The 17,118-nt window shown below is 49.3% G+C and overlaps 1 protein-coding gene across 1 annotated transcript in view; it reads right to left on the bottom strand.

Moving 5' to 3' along the window:
* Window positions 1-17,118, bottom strand: part of CACNA1D (calcium voltage-gated channel subunit alpha1 D) — a 296,274-nt gene that overhangs the window by 92,333 nt on the left and 186,823 nt on the right. Inside the window, exon 9 of the mRNA XM_072941507.1 lies at window positions 8,915-9,084. Within this exon, the coding sequence (XP_072797608.1) occupies window positions 8,915-9,084 (170 nt within the window). The remainder of the gene's footprint in view (window positions 1-8,914; window positions 9,085-17,118) is intronic.

Genomic DNA, 17,118 nt, shown 5'->3' with positions numbered 1-17,118 from the left:
TTATCTTATTTTCATGACAAGCATGAGCAGTGCCATGATATCCCCTGCAGGAATCTGCCTGTGCTTGCTAGTGGTGACACACTTAGCCGTCACAGGGTAACAGACTCTCATTGCTGTAAAGAAGCCAGACTCTTGTTGGATAATGTGGGTCAAGGCCAGACCAAGGTTTCTGTGTCTAAAGCAAGAATCATACCCTGACAAGAACTATTTCTGTAAGACCAGGGAGATGGGGAGCACAGCATCTTCACAGAGGCCCCCATCCCAGCAGGATCACCAGCAATGTCAGGGGCCTTCTTTAGGGTCCAGAGTATCTCAGGCAATAAAAGACCACCCCCTGCCACAAAAACATACACAAAATACAGAGTTTCCTGAAGACATGAGGCTGCTTCCTCTTCTTACAGATCTCAAGGCTAACCCAGAAGCCTCTAGAATCCTTGAAAAGCCACGAGGCCCAAACCCTACCTCGCTCCCCCCATCCACGAGGATGGATGCCTGCATGCCCAAGGCAGGTGGTCTCTGCTCCCCTGGGACAGGAACCACTCGTCTGCTCATGGTAACCCACCTGGAGCTGTAGGGCTAAGTTAGTCTTTGAAAACGTATTTCTCATGGCCATCGCAGTATTTCCTGCTAAACTGAAGCCCCCTTTACCTGCAGAGGCCTTCATGGCTGTACCAAGCCCAATCTCTTCTTTGCAAACCCTCTGCAAGCACTAAAGCTGCACAGGTCAGCTCTGTCTCTACCCAGACTCGCTCCCACCCTCAGGCAAGCTCCTCCTCTCAAGGCCACCACATGCTCACAGAATGACAAAGGGCTCGAATCTGACACTCACTGTCCCTTTCCACTTGCAGGTCTTCTGATGAGAGGAGGACTCTGATACAACATTCATTCAGACCATCCAGGGCTTGGTCAAGTCTAATTCCCATTACCTCTGTGCTCGGCATTCCCATGAATGGCTGAGACCACTCTTGAGAAAACAGGGCAATTTTTCCGCTCTGCTCTTACCAGCTGGTTTTGTGTCCCTTAGTCTGACTCTTCTCATATAGGCTCCTCCTCCAGAGTCGTCTGCCCAGGGCCGACCTCAGTGGCGGTAACTAGGGTGCGCAGGCAGAGCTTTGTGGGGCTGGGGACCACAGTGGTGGCTCAGGCAGATGGGGCAAGACACCAGCTGTCTGCATAACTGCCTTGCATGGGGATGGTCCTATGCTAATCCCAGGGCTTCTGATGAGGGGCTATGTTAAGCATTATTTTAGAGCATAGATTGAAACCTAAGTGTTTCCCACATAAGCCCTTCCCCATTCCTACTCGCAAAGACAAATGCCCCAAAATCTTGGTATCAGAGAAGTCTATTTTTAACTTCATTCTTTAAACTGGCACTACTAGCTTTAGCCTGGTCTTGGGCAAACCAGCCAGGGACTGGAAGACCCAGAGGCCATTTGAAACATGGAACCTGGAAAAGAAAAATCAATCAAACACCACCACTGGAATTTCTAAACAGTTTAGATTAAAAAGCATCATTTGGGGAAAAGTGTTTAAAAAGTCTGTCTTCCAGGCTAAGAATATTCATGCTGAATTAAATAAATTTTCTGAGTTGGTTCAGCTGCTTCTTTAAAAGGTACAGTTCAAAGAGGAAATTCCAGGGCAGTCTTGGCTAAAACACACATTTGGGGGAAAAGCAAGAGGAAAACAACACAACCAAGTTTCAAAGAAATCAAATTAAAACATGGGCATCTTACAAACACACCACACAGCACATGCACCCCACGCCATGCCCGTGTGTAAGGAAAAGGCATCAGAGGTCTTGGGAGAAGAGTCTCCCGAAGAGAAAGTTCAGTCTCCGCAGTTTACCGTGATCTTTAGCCCTGTGCTGGCGAAAGCAGCAAAACCTCCTTTTCTTCTTATCCTCTTTTAGCAAATCGGCCACTGTGACCCCTTCGGGTGGAACACAGGCAATTTCATTATGGTTCAGTAGAGGGCAGCAAGAGCAATGCAAACAGGCCTGAGGACGCGAGAGGCAGCCCCATCATGGGTTCTGGCACATGAACCCCCAAACTGTCCTCCTCCCAAGCAGAAAGCTACAATTTAGGATCTGACCTGCAGAGCAGACATGCACTTTCTGTAGCTAGTCTACATATGCCTGTCTTCGAGAATCTGTCCTAACCCACTCTGGACAAAGGTTTTCGGGTTTAGCTTCCCCTCTGGAAGGGCATTAGGAAGTGGGCGCTTCATCAGGAGTCCTGGGTGCTGACTGGCTCTGTGAGTGCAGCCAGGACCGCTATATGCGGCAGGACACGCAGGATTAAAGTGGTGGACTCTGGATTTGGACAGACCAGGTCCCAGCCCAGCCCTGCCTCTCACTGGACGGATGACTGTGGACAGGTTACCCCACTGCGTTAAGCCTTAGTTTCTTCACTCGTAAGACATTAGTAACAGTTGACCCCACACTTCCAAGGGCTGTTGTAAGCGGTGAATGGTAGATACAGTGATACAAGATTGGGGAAGCATAGTCAACCATGGTCAATCTCCCATGGCCACCGGGTCACACACACAAAAAAATGATTCTAGGGTCTCCAGCCCCTTCCAGCTCTGTGATATGATGGCCGCCCCAGGTTAGGTAACCCTTGCTGGGGCAGCAGAAGGAATGCTGGGTGGGCAAGGACTCAGGAGAAACAGGCACTTGCGCTGGATTGGCGGGCACGGAAACTAGGGTCACTTGGCCTACCACTCACATTTCCAAAATGAGCCTTCTCCTGGACCCAGCAGAACCCTTTCTGGTCACCACTCCCCTAGGAAGGTGAGCATGGGTGGACACGCAGGTGTCGCATTTGGGGGATGAATGGTGGCTACCGTGTGGACTGTGACAATACTTGGGTTCAAATCCCAGCTTTGCCACTTAACCATCACTCGGCCCTTCATCTCTTTGTGCTCTGCAGTCTTCCTCTGCCAAGTTCTGGTCTCAGAGTTGTGTGAGGAGTAACGACTAAGGTACCCCACAGCCCTCAGAACAGTGTCTGACACACAGGAAGCACTGGACACACGTGAGATACCAACTGGTGTTCTCTCGTTCAGCAAGTCATCACTGGGAGCTCACACAGGTGGAAAAGACCACACTAGGTGCCAGCCACACAGTGCAGAACAGAAACAGACCCTGCTTCTGCTCCCCTGGAGCTCAGTTCCATGGTGGAGGAAGACAGCAACCAGACAATCACACGCCAAGCGTAAAATCGCCATTCCGACAACTGCTCAAGTAGAGTCCACGTGCTCTACAGATGATCTAGCCCACTGTGGCAGCTTTCATAATGGCCATTTATTAAAAACAGCCAAAATGTTGTTTAAAAAACATGGAAAGATGTCTGATGGTTCCTGGTGCAGTGAAAAAGGCAAGCTGAAGAACCACCTGCACTGGACGACCTAATGGTGGGGACCAGTGAGCGTGCCATCTGTGCAAAACCAGGTTCTCATGTGCTTAGACGAGGCCAGAAAGAACAGGCCCCAACTGCCAAGCCTACTTCCCTCTAAGGATAGGAGCGAGAGATGTTCTTCCCTTATATACTTTGCTGTTCTGTGAATTCCTTACAGTGGACAATATTGCTTATGCAATCAAGATATATTAAAATCAAAAACAACCCGGACTTGGGGCTCCAAAAACCCGGCTGGAGGGCCCACTTCTCTCCACGGCGGGGCAACCGTCCCCAAATCCATCTCCCACCAGCTCCTGTGAGGCCGGCCCCGGGCAGAGGACGACTCCCAGCAACTCCAGGGAGAGGGTGTCTCCTGTAACTCCAGTACTGGGCTCTCCCCAGAGAAGGGTGTTATCTTGGACAAGTGTTTACCGCCTGCAGCTCTCACTGCTGCTGTTTGCTCTACAGCTTTTAGTTGAATGTTTTCCATTTTGAACTTGTGCCCTGAGGTACTTTAACTGTGATGAAAGTAGTTTTCTAAATCAAAATTCGGAGACACAACCTTTTTAAATAGGGCCAACAAATGTCCATGCTTGGTGTTTGCCAACAGCTAATACAATCTCTGGTTTTCTGCCCACCCCCAAATCAAATACTGCAGAAAAAGGCATCAAGGTGGTACATGCAGAACAGAGGTGACAGTTGTGACAACCTTGTGCACTGAGACAACTGGGGGGGGCAGCGTCCCAGTGAGAGGTGGGCAAGGGGCTCCCAGCCTCCAGGATGGCTGATCTGAAGAAGAGAAGACAGAGGCTCTGTGCTGTGGTTAAGCTGGAGTTTCAGGTATCTCCTCCCTTCCTTTGGGCATCAAATATCCTCACAGGGATTACTGATCATTCATAGTTCCCCCAGGAAAAGGCCTTGCTTTTCTGGCCAGAATTTTAAAATGAACTTCCTTTAAAAAGATTTCATTATTTGTAATGCTATTTTTTAAAAAGACTAATCACTGACAATGAGAAGAGTTTAAAATAGAATTTTAGGCTTTCAGATTTTAATGGCCCTAGCAAAACTCCATTGTTAACTCAGAAGCAGCTGCACATGTCTAAAAAATCACTTTGAGATTTGGCAGAGTTTCTTAAGAAACTCGAAGCTCAGCAAAAAATTAAATAAAATTATCCTTGAAAATTTCCCAAATGCTCAGGAACTAACTGCCAAGGGAATCTTGTCCATTCAATTAGTTGTGCAACACTAGCTTTCTAACAGCAAATCTAGGGAAGTGACAATGTAAATAGTGTGTGGACACACAAAGCGGAAGCTACCTGTCACCACAGCTACCAGACAGCCCTGAAGTCAGGGACCTGATTGCCTCTCTTTTTATCTTCTTTCAAACGTGATATTCAGTGTGCTGGCATTCAGGAGCTCCCACTCCCGGTTTCACAATGGAACCTCCAGGGAACCACACGCAGGTCACACCACAGATAGACAAACCAGCATGGGGGTGGGGATGGCATCAGGATGTGCCCTCACTCCCCGGGTGACTGTCACGTACAGCCAGAGTTGGGTACCACAGAGGCCGACAGTGACATTCAGTAGATCAGAGAGAAAAGATAATGTAAGCGCATCTCCAAGAGCTCGATTTGACATCCGTTCTCTGACAGCAAGCAGCGACAAGCCAGGAATGGACTTCAAGGGCCAGAGAGCTGTGCTACTGTATCTTGAAAGTCAACAGGTTTATATTCCATCAATGCTCGAGAAACTTAAAGTTCCTAAATAGGAAAGTATAGGAACCTGGTCCTAAAAGGGGTCCTCAGCCTGAGGCTGGGGTGAGGTCTAGTGGAATCCCCAAGAAGAATTCTGTTTAGGTCACGCTGTCCTGGAGTCTGACGACAGCAGCAGCAGCAAGTATTCCTGCAGCTACAAAGGCTCCTTATCGAGCATTTAATCCTCATGACAAACCTGTGGGCAAATATCTTTATCCCTTTCCTGCAGGCAAGGAAACTGGGGCTCAGAGATGCTGGGTGATGTGCCTAACACTCCAGTTCAAAATCCAAGTCACCAAACTCAACTGCAGCCAACTCTTGAGAAGGGTCACAGTGCCCACCGGCCCAGCCCCTGCCTTCTGTGGGCTTATGCCATCGGCCGTTATTAATGGCTTCCAATACTCCCCTCCCCTCTTTCTACATTGGGCTCAGCCATCAGGGAGGCTTCTCACACTGTCACTTAAATCCTTCATGTCTGGGGGGAAACAGTCCCAACGCATCCAGGACCCAACCCAAAACGACAGTCAGTGGCGTTAATATCCTGAAGCCGTGTGGACAGTCAGGAGCCCCAGGGAGCAGCCCCTCCTTCCCTAGAGAGAAGACAGGGCAGGGCCAGGGTGGAAGGTGTATGGTGAGTCTTACATACCCAGGGAGGATGCTGGCGCTGGCAATGCCTACACTTCACTGTCTGCAAACAGGTGACAGAGATCAGACCTACGGTGTGCAGGCGGTAGGTAAGTCAGCCACGGTTTGCTGGTGAGGAGGCCCACATGGGCCACAGTGAACCCCTCTCCCCCTGTGTTTCTGGCTGTCAGACACCGTTGCTGGTGAGGAGGAAATAGCTGGCAGCCACCTGAGGTCCCAGGCTTCTCAGAACTTCTGGGCTGCTGGAAAATGTGCTCAGGGAGGCTCACTTCCTCCTTGGGAGGGGGCTTCCTCTTTCTCAAGCCAGTTCAATTTCTACATGGTTCCCAAAGCCTGGGATTTCAGCTTCATTTCTAACCCTAATCCACCAAGGCGCTGGGACTCTGACAACTGGGGAAATACTGTGCGCCTCACTGCACAGGGAAGTCCAGCACCTAGCAAAAGAGCTGATGAAGAACCAGGGTGCACCAGAAAGAGATGCTATTCCAGACCCAACACCAAGCTGGCCCCACATTTTGAGTTATACATCCCAGCATGCAGCAAAAGCCATGATGCTCACCTTCCAGAGACACAGCACGGCTTCATGGGGTTTGGAGCCCTAGTTACACAGTGAATTCCAAGGCTCTATAACCCTTAAAGGGGCTTTGTTTCTTTCCTTGATTACATTACTAAGTAATGCACTTGAGGGCTTTGAATATTTATAACCTTCGCCCCTTGTCTATACCATTTCCTCAGCCTGAAAATCACCCCCCTCCTTGACCTTCCACAGCCATAGGCCACGCGTCCCTCAGAGCACAGTGGGAACCTGGCCTCTCCCAAGGGCCTTCCCTGCATCCCTGCGCCCCTCAGCTCCCACCGCAGACTGCTGGCCCTTGGTTACAGTGCCAGCTTCTCTGCTCTGTCTTACCTAAGGCACCACCTCCACACCTACCCCCAATGGGAAGGTCTCCAAAGGCAGAGGCACTGATTTCATCATCACAGCCAAGGTTCCTTACAGACAGAGGTGGGACACAGCAAATGTGAGGCCAAGAAACAAGGGTGGACCCTCAGGACTACTGAAAGAGGCTGGCTCAAGTCCTCAAATCACGAGCCATAAAAAGAGTTCCAGCACAACTGGCGATGACAACACTCACACAGACCCCTGTCTGTTTCTAGAGGTTGAGCAATAGGGGGACAAAAGGACACCTGCCTGTGAGAGGGCCCTGCTCTGCCCCTACAGACACATCTACGCTGGCAAAGCAAGGTGTTCTGCTCAGAAGAAGGGACACAGCTTTTGCTGGTTTACACAACACAGGCGACGTGCTGAGCTGAGATCGTGGACCTCTGCAGGGCAGCGTCACTCCCAAAGCTTGGGAATGAAGAGGATAAGAGTCGGGCAGTCTGCCTTGTCGTGGCCCTGCCGCAGGGGCAGAAGCTCCAGGAAGGCCGCAGGACTCTGGCTCCAATGCCTGGGATGGAGCTGCACCAAAGATGCGCAGACACTCCTTACACATAATCACAGGGAGGACGTGTCACGGGTGTGGAGTGCATGTGAACATCCACTTATAAACTCTCATCTCGTATTCAATGAACCTCGCCTAGAGATCTCCCCGGTTTCCTCACCCTCAGGGGGTGACCCCCAGGCTCTTCCTTGAGGTGGCAGTGGGTGTGGCCTGGGAAGTGGGAAGCGGGGCGGGGTACAGCCTGCACGCACTGCCCCCCCATTAGCACACAGGACTGAGTTGAGCATATACCCCTGGTAACAGGAAACTCCCACTCTCCGCCGAAGCACAGACTCAGAGTCCCATTCTGTTAGGGATCCTCTACACCACAGGTCCCGACCTCAGCTTCCCCACTCCACTTCTGAGGGAGGGGGCACCCATCGGCCTGTCCATCCTCCCCAGTTTGACCTGCCCTGACCTGCACACCCCTGGGGTTCCAGCTAAAGGATGAGCCTGTCACGTTCTCCCTGAGCCTTCATTTGCCCAAACTTCAGGTCCCTCTCATACCACTGCCTTGACTGAATGTTTTTCCTCACCTATCTCAGATCCATCCATCCTTCAAGGCCCAGGCCCCAAGACCCCACAGCTCTCTCCTAGCCCCCTGCAGCCAGCCCTTCTTCCCCTCAGCCCCTCAGTACACATCCTGCCTCCTCCTGCCACCTACACCTGTCTCCTTGTGCTGCATTCATGTGTGTGAGGGAATGCCTTCCCCAGAAGGAGCAAACCTCATCCTGCCAATTTCAGGGGTTCTCCCAGCATCCTGCACCCGGTCTTGCTGAATCAAGGGGCTGTGCTCCAGGTGGGACTGACTCAGCCATTTTCCATGGGTTGAGGCTTAACCTGGTTTCTCAGGCCTCTCAAGGGACAAGCACCCTCAGTCTCTACCACCAGCCAGTCTAGATTTGAAGCACATCACAAATGTCTTAGTCAACTCTGCTGCTGAATTTCAATTGCCTCTTTCACCTGAGGCACAGATGGCCTCGAGAAGAATGAGAGCCAGAAAAGTATATGGTAAAAGAAATGCTTTGGTTGACAATGGCAATTAATTCCAGTGGTAGAGGGAGTGTGGGGCCCCCCTACTGCAGAAAGGGTTTTACGGTGCCGAGTGTCCCACTGGGGAACTGGTAGGGTGGGCTCCGGAGCAGCCCCACTGACTCATGTGCCTCCTAACACTGCCCTGAATGGTGAGCTGGTGCATTCCCAGTCCCCTGATGGGCTAAGCTTTTGGCGCCCCATGGCTCGAGCAGCTGGGTGAGAGGGACTCTGCTCTTCAAGTTCCCTTCCAGCAGCCCTGCTCACTCTAGGGTGAAGGAACCTCGACTTCTCCTCCTCCAGTGCACAGCAAATACACATCTTATCAGGCCTCTGCCCGCATAGAAGGGGCTCACAGCACATCTGGCTGACCCCCCTCAACCATAAGGCCTCATGGTGAGATAGGCAGCTAAACCCCACACCTCAGGCAGAAATTCAGTCAGTGTAAAGGCACTGCTCTCTCTGATGTGCAGCAGGGGAACCAAGTGGCTGGAGGAAGGCCTCGGCCTCAGACTGGGTCACAGGGAGACACTGGCTGTGGGAGGGTGTCTGAACGGCACACAGGCTCTGTCGGGTCCAGAGTGGGAGGGGCACCACCTACTATTCCGTTTGGTTTCCTCGCCTCCTTCTTCTTCATTCTCAGGGTCAATGTCCTCTGCTTGGGTGATCCAATCCAAGTAGCCCTTTAGATCCTCTTCCAGCTGCTGCTTCTCCCGGAGCTTCTGGAAGTCTCCCCGGGCTTTAGCCTTCTCCCTTTCCTTTGAGAATTCTCTGAGGGAGGCAAAGAGAACAGCACACATCAGGACGTCCCCCGGGACCTGCGCCACAAGCCATCTGCCCTGCCGCACACAAGTCTTGTGGCGGGACACACAGCACCAAGGACAGCCACACGAGCACAGCAACAGGGGCCACACACGTGGACAGGACACAGGACAGTGCCTCCCCAAGCAAGACCGTGGGGGTCAGAGCTGCAGAGACCACGCCAACACATGCACCATCTCTAGAAAACGAACTCCCTTCAGGAGCTCTGTGCTCTCCAGGAGCTGAGGCCCCAAACCTCACAGGCTATCACGGCAGGCCTCCTGACCCCCAACCAGGGGCGTGGACTCACATTTCCCACCTCATCCATACCCTCCCCAGACAGCCAGCATCACACTTCAGAAAGAAAGGACCCAATAGGGCCAAGCTGTGGTCACAGAGGGCTTCTTCCATAAATTCAGGTTAACACTTAGCACTCCTAGTGTACTGACCCCTTTGTGTGAACCAAGAGCCCTGAGACCCCGGCCCCCCACCACCTGCAGGTTCCAGCCAGAGCACTGGACAGGGTCAGGGCAGACCCCACTGCACAGCCCTGTTCTCCCTTCCCAGACAGGAAATGGATCGCTGGTGAAAACCACTATTTCCCTTAACCCTTGCTTCTTGCCATGATCTTTTCCCCAAAAGTCTCCCCTGTAGGAGGTGAAAAGGCAGTACAATTTGTTGCCTATTCATGGGCACACCTGCCTGGAAAGGTTCTGGCAGACTGTCAATGTTCCCAACTGTTCATCATTTACTCTACCTTTCATGTCCGCAGGCCTATATCTCTGCGTATGTACAGAATCCCACATTCGCTCAGGCAAGTCGGAGAGTCAGGTGGTTGATTACCCAATTTTCATATACAAGGGACCATCTATCTGCATTTCCAACAGTGAATCGTAAGAGGAGCCAAGTTATGCATGTTACGGATTTAGTAAGTACGATTAAAGAGCAGCTAAGAAAGCAGGTGACGTTACAGGCAGTGCAACTTCTGCACACAGACCCCGGGATTCTGACGGACACTACATCTGTCTTCCTTCCAATCCAAAGCTGGCAAATCTCCCTCTCAGGGATCTCATTAATCTTACCCAACCAGACCGATGAAGGGAGGTCACCTGCTTACATAAAAAGCCAACCTCTACTTTCTCTCCTCCTTCCCACTCTCCACTCTGGACTGTCGAGGGGCTGAGCAGATGCTTGAACACCCAGGGACACTGATACTTCAGGTAAGACACTGGAAGCCTCGCCGAGGTGCCACCCTCTGTCCCCAGATAGAAAGGACACCCTCATTGTCCCCAAATCCCCCACTTTTCAGACACCCCAGGATCTGTCCTTGGCTCTGTTAGGGCTGGTCCTTCCCACCTTCACTCTCTGGGAAGTGAGGAGGCCAGGCTGTGGGGCACCCAGAGCAGGGGAGCTGACTCCAAGGGGTCCATGAAGCTGATCAAGGCCCAGAGACGCTTTCTGCACTCCCAGCCCAGGGCCCTTCCTCCCGGAGAGAACATCTTCCCATCTCAAAATAGAAAGGCTTTTGCAGGCATGTTGTCACTCACAGAAACCACACCCAGAGCCTTGGCTTCCTGAGAGATAGGACAAGCGTAACTGTCCTGGGTAGTTCACCAGATGACTCTGAACTCTGAGAATGTCACATGCAAACCAAAATCTCACGTGGAGGCCCTGGAGTGTCACATGTCAACATGAAGATGCATCATGTCGTCTGTTTTTTTTTTTTTTTATGTCGTCTGTTTTCTTAAATACATTGTAAAGACCAAGTCTGTGGGCCTTCAATTCTGTTGCTTACCAAAAATATCCCAGAAAAAATCTTTTTGCATGTTTTGGTTCTGAACTTAGAGTACTCAATTCACATCACATACGACAGGGTCTTCTTATTTTGGTTACATATCTGATCTGAATTCTTGAAAAAAAAAATACTAAAATAACGGAAGAGTTATCCTTAAGTTTCACAGGGAACTTTGCTTTAATATCTTCCTTTATGAAGCTTTTTTAAACATTAGAAATACAAAAAACAAATCCATTCTAACAAGTTGTATCACTGTTGTACATTCTTGGTTGCTGGGGCACAGCAAGGCATGCCCAGGTAAGATCCTACTACGAATTAAAATTTCAGAGAATAGAACACACTGCCAAGTCCTCACTTTTAGCCCGTTTATATTAAATAATAATCACTATTATAACTGTTCATATAACAAAACAGTTAATATAAATGGTCTGAATTGATCTGAGACAGTCCCTTTAGAATGACCTAGTACTTAGCAGGCAAATAACATTTGCTGATATGGACAGAACTGAGATCTACAAGGCATGCATCTCCTCCTGTCAGCCATGAGCTGCAGAAGAGGAGGTGCAGGGACATGAGGGCTCTGGGATAATCTCAGCTGGCCTGCTGGTCCTCCCAGACCATGCTGGGCTCTAAGTCTGAGGATCTGGATTCTAGGCCCCTCTCTGTCACTTTCCTTTTCTGAGCTTCAGTTTCTTCACCTGCAAAGCAGACATGATACTTAATCCCTGTGAGACAGGAGAACAGGTAAGACGTTCAATAAAATGCTATTGTGAAAATCAGAAAGCACTGTACCAATGTGAAGTTCAAATGTATCACAGTTGTTGAATCTGGGAATAAAAGGCCACTGGAGGAGGTTTCTCAAATACCAAAAGGAGAAAACTTGCAAACCGCTCTGAATGGGCTCTAAGCTGCATGATGCCAGCAAAACTGGGAGAAGCACAAAAGGACACACGGGATCCTAGGGCTCAGAGTGACCTCGATAAGCCAGCAAGCGCCCTACCAGCCCTGCACCACTATCTGCTCAGTGGAAAATAACTCATTCCTGTCACAACAAACCCTACATTCCAGAAAATCTCGCCTGAGTCCAATGAATCTTTATCACCCTCAGTGGCTGACGAAAAAGACAGTTTTCCATTTGCATCAGAATTCATCATTCTAGAACCCTATGACTAAGGGATTAAATAATAGTCACTATTATAAAAGTTAATTTGACAAAGCTATTGGTAGAAACCATCCGGCTTTCACAAGTGACTAGAGACCTGACAACTCACATGTGATAGAAGCCTACCTGTTCCAGATTAGAAGGGGAAAAAAAAAAGATTTTAAGCAGTGCTTGGACAAAAAAGCACATATATTGTGCCATTCCCCTTGGATGCAAAAGAAGAGGAAACAAGGAAATACGAATATTACCACAGGAAGTATCTGAAGGATGAAGCACAAAATAAGGTCAAAGAGGGCTTCTTCCATAAATTCAGGTTAACACTTAGCACTCCTAGTGTACTGACCCCTTTGTGTGAACCAAGAGCCCTGAGACCCCGGCCCCCCACCACCTGCAGGTTCCAGCCAGAGCACTGGACAGGGTCAGGGCAGACCCCACTTCACAGCCCTGTTCTCCCTTCCCAGACAGGAAATGGATCGCTGGTGAAAACCACTATTTCCCTTAACCCTTACTTCTTGCCGTCTCCTTTGCCGGGGACAAAGGGAGCAGAGGGAGTAAAGTAGGAGTGATACCAAATATACTTTTTTCTATAATTTGGACATTTGGAATCATTTTACTGTTCTACACGTTAAATTTTTAAATTACACCAACAATGTTGGGATGGGGGAAAAATAGCTCTAAAACAGAAGTGAACTGAAACAAATGAATCTGGTTGTACTTCAAAGGAACACCACAACCACCCTGAAGAAGAAAGATAAAACTAGTTCAAGTAGCTCATGAACATGTGACTGCATCCTCCCGATTGTGGGCAGGACTGGAGTGAGGGTGGAACCACAGACAAATGCTGAGCTCTTCTTAGTCGGCTTGGTTTTCTGTAGCAATATGGATGGTATCATGCTGAAACTATTTTAGATGTATTACAGGATTTAGCAAATGAGTTAATGTGTCACTGCTGTTGGGAGCCAGGGTTCTCCCTATGGAAGGGATATAGAAAGATGAGAGGCAGAAGATGAAAGAACCCTCTGGGTACTGATGTGATTCATGACTTCTAAAGATGTAGGCATGTGACTACATGTATAAAGGTAAGGATGTGTATGTAAATGCATGAACCTCTTAGCTCTGTTGGAAGTATCTAGAAACAAAGAAATCCCCCCCGTAGCTATGAGCACACCTGGCACCCAGATCTCGGGCTCCAATACCATTTCCTGTTAAAGGGACAAGCAGTCTTTCGACAAATGGCTGATTCCAAGGCTGGGGCAGGGTAGATACAGGACTAAGAAAGTAAGAAAGTGCTAAACACAAAGCAAAACACACAAAAAACACCAGCCAAAAAATATTATGATGGGGGCATGAGAAGCACCTCCCACTGGCCAGATCTGGGATAATCTGAACCTCCAAATAACTAAAAACAGTAAGACATTTTTAAATATTTAAAAATAAGTCAGTCCACACCCCTTACAAATTAAAAAGCAAATGAGATAAAATATTAATAAAATATTCATAATAAATGAATTAGAGTAAAGGACACATGGATTACTCACTAAGCTATTCTTATTCCTACAACTTTTCTGTACATTTGAAATTACTTCCCAAACAAAAACTTTTTCAAAGTGTTTAGAAAATGTAACCATACTAATCAAATGCCAGTTTATGTTGTTTTACATTCATTTCAGCTCACCAGGTAGACTGGAGGCTCCTCATGGGAATGGACAATGCTATCCATCTCCTAAGTTTTCCTTTCCTCGTCTCTGCTCCCCTGTGGAGGCCCCTTCAAGCAAGCATGGAGACTAGGTACAAAAAAAATACCACACACAACAAAATGAGCCCTACTCCTGAAGAGGCCAGAATGCCTCAGGACAGAGAGCCCATGGTTCCTGGGATCACTCATAAGCCTGAAATAAGTGTATATTTTAAAAAGTTGAAGTATAGTTCATTTACAATGTTGTGTGAGTTTCAGGTATACAGCAAAGTGATTCAGTTATTTTATATATTCTTTTTCAGATTCTTTTCCGCTATAGGTTATTACAAGATACTGAATAGTTCCCTATGCTACATAGCAGGTCCTTGTTCATGTATTTTTATACACAGTAGTTATAACATAGCATATATGTTAACCCAAACTCCTAATTTTACCCCTTTCCCCTTTGGTAACCAGAAGTTTGTTTTCTATGTCTATTTTTGTTTTATAAATAAGTTCATTTGTACCACTTTTTTTAGATACCACATATAAGTGATATCATATGATATTTGTCTTCGCCTAACTTCACTAAATATGATTATCTCTAGGTCCATCCACATTGCTGCAAATGGCATTATTTCATTCTTTTTATGGCTGAGTAATATTCCATTGCATGAGCGCGCGCGTGTGTAAACACACACACACACATATACATACTACATCTTTACCCATTCATCTGTCGATGGACATTTAGGTTGCCTCCATGTCTTGGCTATTGTAAACAGTGCTGCTATGAACACTGAGGTGTACGTATCTTTTTGAATTAGAGTCTTCTGTGGGTAGATGCCTATGAATTGAGTGTCTGAGCCCATGGGCACTATTGAGCAGCCTCCACACCAGGCTGCCATTTTCCCTAATCACTTACAGGCCTGTGAGGGGGATCTTCTGTCTCAGGTTGTTAGAACATCTTCCCTCTGGGTCTATGTCCCATAAGGGGCAGTTTCTCAGTGAGGAGCCTCCCTGTCAACCGTACCTGACAATCCCCAAGGGCTCATGCTGGCCCGTCTGCACACACCTCGCCCACCGAGACAGCTGGAGGGGCCTGCTTCCCTCTCGGCTGGTTACCACCACTGCAGACCTGGACGCTGTCCGTCTGCTCGGAATGCCTCAGGGCGTCTCACTGCTGCCCTCAGGAATCAAGATCCAGCTCCACAGCCTGGTGCTCAGGGCCTTCTGGCCTTCTCCCTTCCCCTTCTCATAAACATACACCTTGTATTTTGGCCACATTCTTCCCCACTTTCCCAACCCCGTGAGCCTCTGTCCACAGAACTCCGTCCACTGAGCATCCCTCTCCTACCTTTGAATTCCAGCTCCCCTTTCAAGATACAGCTTTCCCTGGTCACCCAGCCATTGAGTGCTGCCCTCCTCCGAATCATCAGAGCTCCCCTCACTGAGCACCAGCCGTGGACCTGTGAGTGCCCTCACCCCGCCCACCTCCTCAGTGGCGTACTTCAGAGTCCAGCACAGTTCCTCGCACCTCATCCTCACTGGAGAGGGCGGCTGGTGACGGAAGGACGTTATCACTCTTGTTACAGGGACACTGAGGCTCAGGGAGTTTGGTCACACAACCCATCCAACTCCTGAATCCACCTTCCTAAGGACCTCAACATGGCACACAGGAGGCAGAGGAGGAAGAGGGCAGACGCATGAAGTGATGAGGATAAAAAATGAGCTTACAGTCAGTCCAGGAAAGGCCTTAAACCCCAAACTGAGCGATCTGCTCCCTTTAGGCAATGGGGAACCAACAGAAGTCTGATAGGAGAAAGCAGCCATCAGCTTTGTCTCACAGAAGTGATATGTGGAGACAGAACAAAATAAGGAGAAAATGGTGGTAAGGAGGCCAGAAGGCATTCAGTCAACACTGGGTGAGGGATTAAACATCAATAAAAATGTGAGTAAAAATAACAGGATCCTGATAAAATTACCAACTTTCTGCCGCTACTATTTGGAAAAGCACTTGTGAGGCCTGTCACCACTGATCCCTGCACCCCCACCCCCTACTCACCGGTCCCTTTCACCTCCACACTGTCCTTGCTAGCCCCCTAGGTCTCACTCGCACACCCACCGCTGTCTTCTCAGCTAATGCGGATCTTCCTGCAGGACATGCCAGGTAAACTTTCCCTGCCTAAGTGTTCAGAGAAGAAAGGCAGGAGGACCAAGGGCAGAGGAAGGGCAAACAGGAGGTTAGTGGAGAAGAAAGGTCTCAGAAGAGCCACATTCCTGGTCCTCAGCCTCTGGAAAGCTGCCATGGAAAAGAGGAAGCAGACCCACTGTGGGCCCCAAGGAGCATGTGGACGTTTCCGAAGACGCTTTCAGTGCCAACATCAGAAAAAATTTTGAACAGTCCAAGTCCATCAAAGGTGGAACGAAGAGCCTTGGAAGCAGCAACTTTCCCGGAGGGTGCGGAGGGGGACCTGTGGTAGAGAAGGATTAGCCATCGGTGGAGAAGCTGGCATATGGGGTGTTATAAAGACCTGTTGTCTGTCTTCCCCAGTCCCCACCACATCCACTATCCCCCTCAGGACAGTACTTGCCCTGTGTTGCATTTGACTGTAGCTGTAAGTTGAGTCTCCTCGGCTTCCTCTGTGGCTCAGAGGGATGCAGGACACCCAACTGCTGTGAAATGGTCCCTTCCCACTTTCTGTTCCTTCCCTGGGCAGCAGCTGGGCACCCTCTCTTAGACCTGGCAGCCAAAAAGCAGAAGGGCTGAGAATGATCAGAAAGAATGGCCAGGAGGAGTTCTGGCTGCAGAGCCTTGGTATAGCCCTCCGCCCCACCTGCTGGTACTCACAAAGGCCACAGCAAAGACCTTCCACTGATAGAGACCCACAGAAGAGGACAAGAGGAAGCTCTCGCAGCCTGAGCCCTGCCACCTAGAGCAGCCCCTCAGCCACAAGCACGCTCACTGGCACTGGGTCCCAGCCAACCACAGCAGCAGCTCCAGAGAGCCTGGACCTCACGGCTGGGGCTGACATGGTTTCCCAAAGATTCTCTGACAGTAACGGAAAGAACCCTCTTCTGTACTGAGATCTTTATTTGGAGTCCTCAGAGTGTCTTAATGTTCCCTGTCCACAGGGCCCACTACCTCGGTGTGGGACGGCAGGATGAGGATCCTCACTCCCATCTCACAAAGGTCAAAACTAAGCTTCAACAAGGTGACATTACTGACCCACGTCACATGCCAGGTAAACAGGACAACCAGGTTCTGAACCCAGCTCCGAACCTAGGTCTTTTTCCACAGGATTCCCAATCTTTGCCTCCTGGCTCAGGAGATGCGTAGGATGGACACTTATTAGTCAGGACAGGAAGGGA

Source organism: Vicugna pacos, chromosome 17 (genome assembly GCF_048564905.1).
Source record: "Vicugna pacos chromosome 17, VicPac4, whole genome shotgun sequence".
Taxonomy (NCBI): domain Eukaryota; kingdom Metazoa; phylum Chordata; class Mammalia; order Artiodactyla; family Camelidae; genus Vicugna; species Vicugna pacos.
The sequence above is the reverse complement of the archived record's forward strand: the minus strand, read 5'-3'. Positions and strand labels throughout refer to the sequence as shown.